At 39.1% G+C, this 14154-nt stretch overlaps 1 protein-coding gene across 1 annotated transcript in view; it reads right to left on the reverse strand.

Moving 5' to 3' along the window:
- SYNE2 (spectrin repeat containing nuclear envelope protein 2) overlaps window positions 1-14154 on the reverse strand; it is a 3814665-nt gene that overhangs the window by 2471780 nt on the left and 1328731 nt on the right. The window contains exon 38 of the mRNA XM_044073561.1: window positions 3835-4185. Coding sequence (XP_043929496.1) covers window positions 3835-4185 — 351 coding nt within the window. The remainder of the gene's footprint in view (window positions 1-3834; window positions 4186-14154) is intronic.

The following is a 14154-nucleotide window of genomic DNA, read 5'->3' on the forward strand; positions in this document are numbered from 1 at the left end:
CAGCATTTTCTGTTTAAGTCACAGACAAAATTCAGGTCCTTAGACTTTTTATTTTTGGTACTGATTTACAAATATACAGGAGATTCATAAGTGTGGATGTCTTTTAAGCACAGAACAGATCACCCCTCAGCAATCTAGACTGACAGGGATTTAAGGCACTCTGTTTAAGTAGGTTTGTTAAGCCTTGTATTCTTTTTGCAAGGAACCTCTGAGTTCTCTCTAGTTACTGCATATGCCTGGTTAGGTATATACTCTTTTTTAGGGAACCTCTCGTCACTTTAGTTACTGCATATGCCTAGTCAGGTACATACCGAAGACAGCATTTACTCTATTATTGGTTTGACAAGGGCAGAGTACAGTGGGATAACCTCTTTAGACCTAGATGCCATGTTCTTGGTTATAAGTTGTGCAACAAAAAAGGATTTCCTCACCACTGTAGCCACATGGTGGTCAAATGTAAGGCTACTGTCTATGTGTGTACCCAGATCCCTGACCAGTGGCTCAACTCTTAAGGGCATATTATCAACATGGCAATTAGGTGGGAATGATTGACTTTCCAAAGGGTACAGTTATGCATTTTTAGCACTGAGTTTAAGACTATGGCTTTATCACCATTTGTTATTCAGAAATAGGCCTTATTGAAGAATACTTGTGTCTGTAGGGGAGTCAGCCATTAACTTTCAGCATTTGCTTCCACTTCAGAGAAACAGATGGCAAAAAGGACTGTACCAAGCCCTGAAGGACCTTTCTTGGTGGAGGTGGCCTCATCTATTTTTGAACACCTGAGTCCTATTAGTGAGCCAGGTGGCTATCCAGTGGGTGATAAAATGGTTTATACCTAAGTTAGCGAGCATTTTCTATAATGCCAGAGTAGAGTAGTATATCAAAAGCCTTGGCCAGGTTGAGGTAAGCTGTGTGCACAGTCTTGCCTTCATCCATTGCTGGTGACCACCAGATTTAATAGGCATGACTTTCCTTTAACAAATCGTGATGGGTCCAGCATTTGCAGTTTATCCATGTCATCATTTATGATTTATCATGTCCATGATGACTCTTTCCATTACTTTACATATGATGCTGGACACACTTATAGGTCTTTAGTCAACTAGATCAGTGTCTGGACCTTCTTTGTACAGGGGAATGACTGTAGCCATCTTCCATTCCTTGGGCACAAAACCTGACTGTAGGCCCCAACTGAAAAGTAATTCAAGTGGACCAGAGAGGTCATGTTATACGCTAGTCAGTAAACATCCCAGGGTATTATTGAGACCAACTGATGCAGTGTTTTTGGCTTTGGAAAGTGCACTGAAGACCTGTTCCCTAGGAATGGATGGGGGGATTGTGGTATGCAGTATTTCCTTTGGACTACCACTAGGGGAGTGGGGGTGGGGTGGGAATTTGAGATTAACCTGTCAGCGAATAGTTTGGCAATGGCCTCTGGTTCAGTGTGGGTGATGCCATTTACAATAATTTATGCAAACTGTTGTATATTTCCTTTAAGATTATGGACATAGCTGTAGAAAACTTTGTGGTTTTTCTTTGCCTGAGAAACTATTTTTTCTTCAAATTTAGCCTTTGAGGCCTTTAACTAACCCTCTTAGTTGCCTGTTTAGATTGTTCAGGAGGGGGTTAGTATTTTGGGCTTTGTTCCCTCCTACGCTTGGTCAAGATTTCTTTTCTTTTCTTATATAAGCAAATGATATTGTGATTCCACCAGGGTGGCTTGTCTTTAGAGTTTGTCTTATTTTAAATATAAGTGGGCACAGCTCGCTGTACACAGCTATCAATATGGCTGTATAGGGATTTTGTAAACAGCTCAGCATACATTATAATGTTTACTGGGTTTGAGGGTGCTTGGAATTTAGCCAAGGTGTCACTTAGTAGAGAGAGGTTAGGCATGGAATAGTTCCTGAAAGTTTTTGGTTTCACTGGGCTCCCAGATTTAATTTTTATTTCAAGCATCTAATGAGCAAAGACATTACACTTGATGAAAATTATCTCTTCTCCATGTTTGTGAGTATAAGGTCAAAAATGTTTGTACCACTGGTAGGAAAATGGACCAAGTGGTCCAGGATGTTGGTATTAATGAAGTTTAGGAATTGCTGGACTTGTGCATCAGACGTGGTGCAGGAATCCCAATCTATAGGGTATTTGAGATCCTTTGTGAAGATCATCTTGGGTTGAACGATGAGGGACTTCCGTACACTAAGATAGGTAGTATGGGTTTCCTGGGACATGGAGGGCAACCTACAGATTACAAGGATATGGTACAGCACCCTTGTTTATGGTGAGCTACACATGTATGATTTCCAGTGGGTCATACACTTTAACTTGGCTGGATGTCAGGTTTTCTAATAAAGACTGAGACGCCTCCAGTTTGGATCCCACCTGTGCAGGAGCTGGTCTAAAGGTTTGAAAGGCATTATAACCTTGAACTGCCAGAGTACTATCTGTGACTTTCAATCCTCTCTCACGACTTTCATCCTCAAGTCAAGTAGACAAATGAGGATTCCTGAATTCCCCTCCTGATTCTAAAAAGGGAACTAGGTATCTTATGCCACAAGATTATGAAATTGTACACTGGAGTAAGAATTCCAAGTAACAGTGCAGCCCATTAAATTCTAGTGGCCACTGCAGCATATGTACAACCTCAGCTGTAGATCAGTATTGGTACTGCAGGCAACAACTTACATGGTGGGAAGCTTAAATACATACAGTATCATTTCTGGCACTCAGGTGGAGATATTCTCAAGCAGTAGTAGCAATAGAAGAATGGAGAATGCCAGCTAAGGACAGCTGCAGTACCACATAAAAGCCTTCCTCTACATATATTAGGGTGACAGCACCACATACAAGCCTTCCTCTACATATGTCAGGGATAGCTCCAACCTTCTTTAACCTTTTCAAAATGTGCAGCCACAGAGTCTGCAAACACTGTTATTTAGGCCATAACAATTCATGCAGAGATTTTTCTGCTACACATACAGTGTTAGAGCTGACATACTGGTAGTGCTGTTGGGATGTAAGGCTCTGGGGCATATAAACTGCTACAGAGCGAGCACTATAGTCATTGGCTTATACTAATAAAGGCCACTGACATTCAGTGACGTAAAATATTACAAATTTCATTATCTCTTGCAGCAGGTAGTGTTGCTGTCTCATAGCAAGAGGTTCTCTGATTCAGTTCATGACTGGACCTTATGTGTGGAGTTTGTACGTCCTCTTTGTGTTTGTGTGAGCTTTTTCTGGCTGTGCAGTTTTCTCCCACATTCTAAAGGCATGCAGTAAATTGGCTGCAGATATAAATGTGTTTATGTGTTTGTGGTAAGAAAGAATGACCAAGGCAGGGCTAGTCACCCAGTGGTATGAACACTGGCTCTAGGTGATGGTCACTGTTGATATGACATCTACACCCTATGTACAAAATGGGGAAAAGCGAGTATGATGGTGATGCATATTTACTTGTGGTTTGTGTATTTCATAAACCTGCAACATCTGTACACCCTCATTCAGTCTACAAAGTACTCTGCCCTGAACTCATATGGGGGTGTGTGGGGGGTGGAATTTAGGATCTGAGTGGCACTGTAGGATGGCTAAGGCTCTCCACAATACTACAATTATGTCGGAGTCCAAAGAGCAGTATGCTTTTGCCAAGTTCCATAGCAATGGAGTCAGAAGACCAGTGTATTTTGCTTGCATTAAGAAACCATGTTTATGTATTACTATGAGCTGGGAGTATATTCTCATAAGAGAACTGGGAGCACCAGAAATACTTTAGATGGAAAAAAATACTCAAGAAGGAGAGAAAACAAAAATAAATGAACCAAGGCTTACCACTATGCTTGATGTTTTTTCCAAGTCTTGCAGAGTTGGATGTTCTTGTACAGGAACCAGATTATCAGAAATAGATTTGATATCTTCTTTTAGTTTAGTGACCTCCACATCCAGCAGATGAAGTACTGCAAAGTAATCCTTTGTTTGTTTTTTCTCACCTGGCATGATCTCAGTTTCTAATCGTAATTGTTCAAAGCTTTGTTTCAGGTCTCTGTACTGACAGTGAAAAGCTTCAACTTCAGCTGCAATGGTCTCTTGTCCATCTAAAGATGTGTTCTGTTTAACGTCTTTAGAAAGATCTATCAAGTGACTTATCATTTCTTCTTTCTTCATCAAGTGCGCAAGTACTTCCTTTAAAAAAGCACAAACTTATTTAAATATTCTATTCTTGTAGAATTAATTTGCAATATTTCTTTGTAACCTAATGAGGAAAGTTTTCATTGTCTCGCCCTCTCTCTCACACACACACACACACACACACACACACACACACACACACACACACACACACACACACACATACACACACACACACACACACACACGCACACACGCACATGCACACACACACGCACACGCACACACAAGCATGCATTTTTTGTGCATTTTGTGTGTTTATGTGTGTGTTTGCATGTGTGTGTCAATGAGCATATTAGCGCTTGTTGATGGGGGAATGCTGTACCTTCTTTACCAATCTACAGACTTTGCTTAAATTATTAATGCTGGTGTCAAGGACAGAGATGAATGACAAAAGTGCTTATGAAGAGTTATGGAAACAGTGTAGCTGGTTTACATGGAAAGAAAAAAGTGGAGATCATTAGAAAGTAACACATCACATATGATAACCAAGTTGAAAGGTCAACATTACAGCAGTAATAATTCCTGAACATACAGCTTAAAGAAATGTACACTCCATTACTGGCCTAATTATGTATGTATGCATGGATGTTTACCTACCAACCGATTCATCAGTCTACTTATTTATAAATACTGAGCTACACACATCATTCCCTGTTAGGCCATGTGATTTATGAGAACACTCCTCAAATCTGTGTTTTTGACTTCAGAACAGTAAATCAGGAAAAATAATGTCAGTAACAAATAAAAGAATACTGCAGAAAGTTTATAGACAAGTGCAAACACTACACACATACATATACAGAGGGAAAGACACTGACACAGAGAAAGAGAGAGAGAGAGAGAGACAGACACACACACACACTCTCACACACACGCATATCTATCTTTATATATGTGTGTGTGTGTGTGTGTGTGTGTGTGTGTGTGTGTGTGTGTGTGTGTACGTATATATATATATATATATATATATATATACATAATACATAGATGGGTCCACTTTGGAATTTTGAAATTCCACAGTCCTGATGTTCTAAATACGAATGCGCAAAATGTCAAGATTGTGGAATCTCAAAATAAAAAAAAAAAAAAACAAGAATACATTAAAAAACATTGGGGGCAAGTCTCCCTGCACCCCCCACGCCCCCTGCAACTTAAATATGCTAACTCCAAGATGACACTACAGTGAAGAGAACGGTAATATTCCCATTCTGCACTGTATGGGGATCTCCATTTACAGGTTTCGAGATTCCATAATCTCGACGTTCTGAGCGTCGGTATTTAGAACGTCAGGATTGTAGAATTTCGAAATTCCAAAGTGGACCTATATATATATATATATATATATATAGACAGAGAGAGAGGGATTAAACATAATTCTTCACAAAATGAAGTCCCGCACCATGCAAATGTTTTTGAAGAGGGACTAAACTCCTTACCACTACCTGATGTAACCTTGGAGATGGTTATATAAAATATGAATAACATGAAGGGGAACTTTTGATAAAGTGACATACTTTTCATAAACATACGCAGATAAAATGTTTACAGATAGTGGGCTGTTTCATGAGATACGCCTACATGCTTCTTAAATATTTATATATGAATCATCATCACCTCAATGAAAGAGATTCTCTAGTTTGAAATTTGCCAGAGGTGCCTTCTGTGTAGAGTCAGCATGTCTTCCCTGTGTTCGAGTGGGTTTCCTCTGGATGCTTCAGTGCCCTCCCACATTCCAAAGACATGCAGTAGTTGGACTGGACACACTAAACTGGCCATAGGTGTCAGTGTGCATGTGTGTGTGTGTGTGTGTGTGTGTGTGTGTGTGTGTGTGTGTGAGAGAGAGATACTGAAGAGCAATTATGACAGGGTTATACACCTACTGGCATGAACATTGCTTTTAGATGATTGTCATTATTAATGTGACGCCCCAAACCCATGTGCAAAAAAAATAGAAAAAGGGGTTGTGGAAGGACAGACAGCTTCATGGGCACATTTGTACTGTAGTTTGAGGGTAAGTTTTAGTTTTTTTTTTTTTTTTTTTTTTTAAATAATGTAGGCACTTGTATGATATTGTTTTAGCAGTGCAGTGAAGGCTATTTAGGATTCCTGAAAAAATGACAGTTCAGTTTTGTGCTTTACCTTATTAGTTTATGGTAGTTGGCGTAGATTTTTAGATTCAGCATATTTTGCTGGTGATGCCATTTTCTGTCTGGCAGGTTGTGGTTGTGTCTTTTTTTCAAATGTTTTCTTTAGTTTATTTAAGGTTTTTATTCCAGATTTTATAAATTCCATTACTAGTGGTGTGATTTGTGAACATATTTTTTGCATGGTTTATACATGTACTTTGGGTCTATATTAGATAATCGAACTTTCAAAAGTTCAACTGTCATATGGTCGACACCATATGATTGAACTTTTATAAGTTCGAAAATCTAATAAAAAATAAATAAACTACACAAGTAACCTACCTGAACATTTTAAGCAAGGGGGGCAAGCCCCCCTGCAACCCCACCCCACCCCACCCAGCTCTTTAAATATACCAACTCTGACATCACACTATAGTGCAGAAAAGGGAAATCTTACCATTCTGCTCTGTACAGAGATCTCAGTTAAAATGTTCAAACTTTTAAAAATTCGATCATATGGTGTCGACCATATGACAGTCGAACTTTTGAAAGTTCAATCATCTACTATACACCCATGTATTTTTACATTTGGTTGTATAATTTTTTTTCCTGCATTGATGTGAACTGGGCTGAGTTGTGCTGATTGACTGCACAGGGAAAAGTGAGTATGCCAATCACACCCACAAATGTTCTGTATTTATCTAAACCGTGAGCAATGAGAAAAAAATGTGATCGTTTTCTGATACAGAACATAAATATATTTATCTGTCATTAGTCTTTGCACAATACACAGGATTTTTCAATAATCATCATCAAGCATAAATTTAACCTGCACTCACCATAACTTGGATACTCTTGTATTCCATATATTTTTTTTTAATTAAGATTACTGATTCTCATTCAAGGGGATGCAGTAATTGTGCAGGCTGTGTACTGAACAAGCCTTTTATGAAACGGCCGTCTTCTAGGTGTCTTTCAACTGTACTGCTGAGGTTTTAATCATTTTTAATGTTTAAGGCATTTTTGCTGCATTGTTGTAGTAATGTAGCAAGGTTAATGTTAATAGCTGTTAGGTTTAATGTTGATTTTCTTACTATTTGTTTCTTAGTTTCAGGTTTAAGCCGACAGTTTTTGTGTATGCCATTCAAAACTTTTTAATTGTTTTTATACAGTTTGATAAAGACTGAAATACAATGGTTGACTGCATGGCAGCAAATGGTTGATGTAGGCAGAGAGGCGATAAAATTTTCCAATGACGGTTTGATAATGATAAAAAATATATATATACGTAGGTGTATTACTGATAAAAATATAAATATGTAGGTGTATTACTATACACCAAATACACTCAGTGTCAACGCAATAATGATGAAAATGTCCACATCAACAGGCAACTACACATGCCTGAGAAACAGTCTTGGCACATGCAAGATTTAATAATAAAAAACCCAAAGAAAATCTTTGTTTTTTTTCAGAGGGGCAAACCTCTTGTACCCCCAAAGCCCCCTGCTAATTATATAGACTAACAATGAAAAATTCAACAAACATGCTAAGGACATATCCCCTAACCCCATGAATTGTTAGATATCCAGACACTTTTCGATCAGCTGCTTAGTCCATCATAAACAGTTGACTAAAGCTGTCGACCAAACACACATTGGACAATTAAGAGGGAACCCTTATATAAACATATATCTTACACATTCTTATCATATGCTTTACCACTGTTCCAAGTAAGAATGACATACTGGCATAAAAAAAAATTGTAAGAAATTGATTTCTTTCAAGATCATAATCTCCTTTCAGCTTATCCCAGTTAGGGGACACCACAGAGGAACAACGGTCCACAGAATGACTGGCAGTGGAATTTTACGGTGCCGAGTTGCCAGCCTGGCACCCAACCTTCCACAGAAGGCACACACACACACACACACACACACACACACACACACACACACACACTCACACCATGGGCCAATTGAGAGTGTCAAATCCACCTAAAGCATGTCTTTGGAATGTGGGAGGAAACCGGAGCACTCGGAGGAAACACACGTGACCACAGGGAGGACATGCAGACTCCACACAAAAGGCACCCCAGCCGAGAATCGAACCGAAGAACCTCTTACTGTGAGGTGGCAACGCTAACCGCTGCACCACCGCGGCCGCCCAATTTATTTCAAGATGTAGGTCTTTTTTATTCATATACAGTCCTTGAGTGTCTTCAATACATATATCGACATACTATTGTATCATAACTTCCCAATCAACATCCCTGCTCTAAAGCCCTATTTCAGAACTGCTAATATAGTTAATTAATTAGCAGACAGATAAATAGACATCAGATAGATAGATAGATACACAGACAAAGTAAAAACTATACAAATTGCTTACTGAAAAAATAACTACTATCCCCCCAAAAAACAACAAGCTCCATTACTTTAAACCTCTAGACTATGAATTCAGTATTAGCTGATTCTCTTAAAGTATACAGAAAGGGTAAAAATAAAAGAAAAGAAAAACAGAGCTGTACGAAATCAATCTAAAATAGCATTACAGAAAAAATGGACCTAATCATAAGTAAATTAAATACAATTAAAATAAATTAAAAAAAAATTAAACCAGGAAAGTGAACCCTTGCTACACAAAGCTCTGACAAGAGTGAAAATGCTCATCTTTTGTTTTTACTTAATAAATTGTGGGTTAAACAAACAATATCAGCTTGAATCCTGTTTTCTTGTTTTTAATAAGAAACAAGTAATCTCTGTGGTATCCCCAAAGTCTCAAACAACCCACAAAACAAGTATAGTGGGGTCCAAAAACAAAACAGTGTAAGACACTTCTCTGTGTGGAAGATTTTCAATTCATATATATCTAGTTAATCGCTGTATATTAATAAGATCAGATAGTGGTAGTAAAAGTAGTGAACTTAAACTCGTCCTAAGTCAAAAAATAATAAAAAATATAATTTAAAATATTATACAGAACTACTAAGTATTCAAAAGTAATCCAAGCAAGGTAGACAGTCTGTTTCCAGTCGAAAATCCTTTATTAAGAACACAGGCAAGTGATCCATGTAAAACAAAAATAACAGAATAATAGTTTCATCACAAACTTTGTAACTATATATATATATATATATATATATATATATATATATATATATACACTTTTATCAGGCAAGGGAGTGGCTGTAAAACAAAGTGTTATTGGTATACATGTTAAATTCACATCCCTTCCCCCATCAGTGTGACAATTTGAGCTGGTCCTGCCCAACTTAGTAGCTGTCATAATAATGTAACTCTTCTGTACTTTAAATAAAATTAATAATGATGTGGTACCTCTTATTTAACCAGATTATTAAATAGATTATTAAGTCTGATTTTATCCAAGACAATATACTACATGGCTGGAAATATATAAACCTTAGACCATTTGGCAATCATGTATATAAATAGATACATACACATTTTGCATGCAAAAAATCCAATGTGCAAAACATATTCTATTTCCATAACCTGTTGTTAACAAAGATCACTTTCGTCCTTTTAGACTTCTTCAGGTCTGTGAGCCTGGACTAAACTACTACTGTTCACTGAAAAGTGTAATGGAACTTAGAAAATTGCCACATTGTTTGCATGACTAATTTTATTTTATTCTTCCAGTTGGTTTCAAACAGGTTCATAGATGTGTACTAGGCAAATGGCCCAGGAACCTTTACAAGCCTAACCCATATTAGTGCCCTGGCATTGTGCCACCAGACATTAGTTCCCAGTGCCTCTATCAAGTAGAGCCACTGGAGTAATCCCCGGGGTGAACTTTCTATTTCCTATCCACTCAGCCAGTGAGGTGCTCTGCTTGACATGTATGGGAAGTGTATTCCAGAGCATGGGCAGTCTCTGGGTTATGAACTTGTCCCTCCAGCATGTTCTGTCGATTGTGGTAATGAGGTTGAGGTCTCTGGAGTGTGTGGTGTGGAGGGATTGGGAGTTCTTTAGCTGGAGCATTTCTAACAGAGCTGGGTCAGACATGGCTTTGTAACTCAAGCAGAGATCGCATCTTAGTAGATGACATGAAACACAGAATAGCTGGAGTTTTTTGAGTCTGTCCATGTAGGACATGTGTTTAAGGCCTAGGATCCTCTTCGTGAGGTACTTTTGTGGACTTTCCAGCTGTTGCATGTGTCTAGTGAGGTACATGCCAAATGGGGCATTATACTCGATGAATGGCCTAATGAGGGAAGAACAGAGAGAGATGATGACCTCTTTCTTCCTGGATGCAAAATCCTTGGTAATAAAATGTGCCACACAGAAGGACTTTCTGACCACAGTGGCAATGTGGTGGTCGAAGGAGAGGTGGATGTCAACCTGTGTCCCCAGATCTCTTATAACGCCTTCTGTGTTCAGTGGGCTCCAATCGATGTGGTAATTGGTGAGAACTGAGTTTTTCCCAAAGGGGATGATGACGCATTTTTTAGCATTAAGTTTAAGGCCATGGTTTTGACACCAGTCATTGGTCTCAGTGAGGCCTTTCTGTAGGATATCTGTATCACTTGGGGAGTTAATAATGGCTCCCAGCCTGCAGTCGTCTGTGAACTTGGTCAGCCAAAGTCCCTCTGTGTTTGCCTGGACTTCTGAGAAGTAGATGCCAAACAGGAAAGGACCCAGGACCGATCCCTGTGGGACTCCATTTGTGACTGGTTGGCAGTCTAACTTGGAGTCTGCTACTTTCACACTGTGGGTTCTATCTGTGAGCCAATTTGCAACCCACCTAGTGATATAGGGGTTGATGCCTAGTTTGGTGAGTTTATCAATAATTCCTGAGTGGGGAATGGTATCAAAGCCCTTGGCCAGATCAAGGTAGGCTGTATGAACTGCCTTACTGCCTTGCCCTCATCCACAGCTCTAGTGACTGACTCAAAGAAGTCAACCAGGTTGAGCAGGCACGAGCTACCTTTCACAAAACCAAACTGAGTGACATCTAGAGTTTGGAGATTCCCTATATCCTCGTTATAAGCATATATTATATAACCATGGAATCAATATCACAAAAACAAAACCCAAATAGTAAAGCAGAAATACTTAGAACTGTGCAACAAGGCCAAGAAACTCGTCAAAATAGACGAAACCAACTATTACCAAAACCTACAAGAAAAACATGCCAAAACTCCCCAAAAAATCTGGGCTGCAATCAATTCGGTATTGAGACCTAGGAAAACTACTACCCCACACCCAAAATTGGTAACATTCACAGTAATATTCCCACACAGTTTAACAAATACTTTACTGAGACTATCCAGGCCCTAGCTAATAACCAAATTAACATCACTCATCCAACCCCAGCAGAAACATCAACCATAATGGTAACACAAACTAGTGACTCACACTTTAGCTTTCAATCAGCATCTATCAGAATCATCCTAAAACTCCTCCAAAAGCTCAAACCTACCACCCTAGCTGCAGACAACAGACCTGCAGAATACCTCCAAATAGCAGCAACTGCTATTGCCTATCCTGTCACTATTCTCATCAACAGATCAATCACAGAGTGCAAAATACCCCAGCAATGGAAAACTTCCCATATAATCCCACTACACAAAGGAGGCAACTCCTTTGAACTCAATAACTATCACCCCATTGCTATCTTACCATCCTTATCCAAAATCCTAGAGAGGGTCATTCTTTCACCAATACCATTAATTATCATAGAAATCAAGGACAACTTGTCTCAGCCATATTTTTAGATTTATCAAACGCTTTCGACATGGTCAATCACAGTAGACTCCTCAACTTACTCTTAACCTTTAACCTCAGTACCTCCTCCATCACATGGTTTACGAGCTATCTGTCAGGTCGGCATCAGCAGTAAAATGGCAAAACCAACTATCACCCCTACTACCAGTGTCCTTAGGAGTACCTCAAGGGTCTATCCTAGGTCCATTACTCTTCACTATATTCACCAATCAACTCCCATCCTCCACCCCCAGGGCCACTGTTATTCAATATGCTGATGACACCACTATCATATGTGCAACCACCACTCCAGACCTCCTCTCACAAACACAAAATGCTTTCTCACTAGCAGAAACCTGGTTTTCTAACCATCAGCTTATTCTCAACCCTAATAAACTAAACTACTACTTTTTTCTTCCCATAAAACCGCCCACCAAGCTGTAAATTTCTCAATCACCTCTAACAACAAAACTGTAATTATCCCAACTACCCACACCAAACTTTTAAGCATTGGAATTGATAACAACCTTAGATTTGACATCCACACTGCCCAAAACATCAAGAAAGTACAGAAAAAACTAGGTCTGCTCTATCGTAACAAACAATTTCTCTCTAAACAATCTAGAATCACAGTAGCCAGGACACATCAATTATCCACCCTTCTCTATGCTTCCCCAGTACTAACCAACCTTTGTAAATCTGATCTTAACAGGCTAGAATCCTGTTACAACAAAATAGCTAGATTTGCCACTGAATCTACATATAGAACACATCACTGTATAGCCCTTAAAAAACTAAACTGGTTAGAACTCCCTCAACTATTGCAACTCAATCAACTGTCACTAGCACATAAGCTATACCACCAACCAGACAATGTCCCAGCCCTCCAACATCTTATACAACCTTACACCACAAAAAGAATGTTGAGCTCTAATACCCTTAACCTTCCTGAGGTCACCATTACAAAAATGAAGCAGGGAAATATCTCAATAGCTACTGCATCTCCAAACTCTGGAACTCTCTACCAGCCACCCACACATCCAATACCTCCACTACTCAATTTAAAAAACTCCTCATAACCCACCTTTCTAACAAATGGCTATGCTCCTGTAACACCCCTGGGTAAAGACAAATATACTAAAATCTACTCTCCTCATCAAGTTTCTATTTTTTAATGCTACCTTTGAAAGCATTACAGCTTTATAAAGTTACTGAATTTCTAAGAAATGTATCCATAGTTAATAAGAAACTACTATGTAAAAATGTCCTAGGAAGTATAATCACATAGTACTATAGATTCTTATTAATCCTTCTATATTTGCTTTGTATACTACTGTATTGTTTGTATGTTACTGCATTGTATGTAAAATGGAGCTTTTCTCCTCGGGCCTCCACTGTAAATGGACATGTGTCCAGTCAGACTTTCCCGGTCAACAAATGTAAAATAAAATAAATAAATAAATTGTTAATTAGGTCCATGATTATGCGCTCAGTAGTCTTACATATCAGACTCATCAGGCTAATGGGGAGATAATTCCCAGGGTCTGTAGTCACTCCCCCTTTATGGAGAGGGATGACTGTAGCAGTGCGCTATTCAGTAAGGACAAAGCCTGAGGTGAGGCTGTGATTGAACAGGGCACAAAGATGTGGTGCCAGTTCACTTTGTAGTTCATTTACAAAACGGGAGATAGATGCTCCATACCAGTGGTCACCCCCTCATTGGTCAGGTCTAATCATAAGCAAATCACCCTTGACATCCACATCCCACCCCCACCCCCTAGTAAGGAAACCTCTGTAAAAAAACTTCTCCAAAGCCAACTTCATGCTACTTAAGTCAGAAGTGACAAACTTCATGGCACCCATGCAGATGGGAGCTGAAAGTTCTACTGTTGAATCCTACACTAAGGCACTGTGCGAGCACATCCACTTGTGCATGAATCATGCCATCCCAAATAGAACCAAGACGCTCTCCTCCAAAAAATGGAAGCCAATCTGGTGGTCCTCTGCCATAAACAAACTATACAACAGAAGGAAGAAACTGTTGCAGAAAAGAAGAAAATCCAAGGATGCAAAAAAACCCTAATCAACCTCAGTAAGAAGCTGAG

Source organism: Protopterus annectens, chromosome 6.part0 (genome assembly GCF_019279795.1).
Source record: "Protopterus annectens isolate FY-2018-M chromosome 6.part0, PAN1.0, whole genome shotgun sequence".
NCBI lineage: Eukaryota > Metazoa > Chordata > Ceratodontiformes > Protopteridae > Protopterus > Protopterus annectens.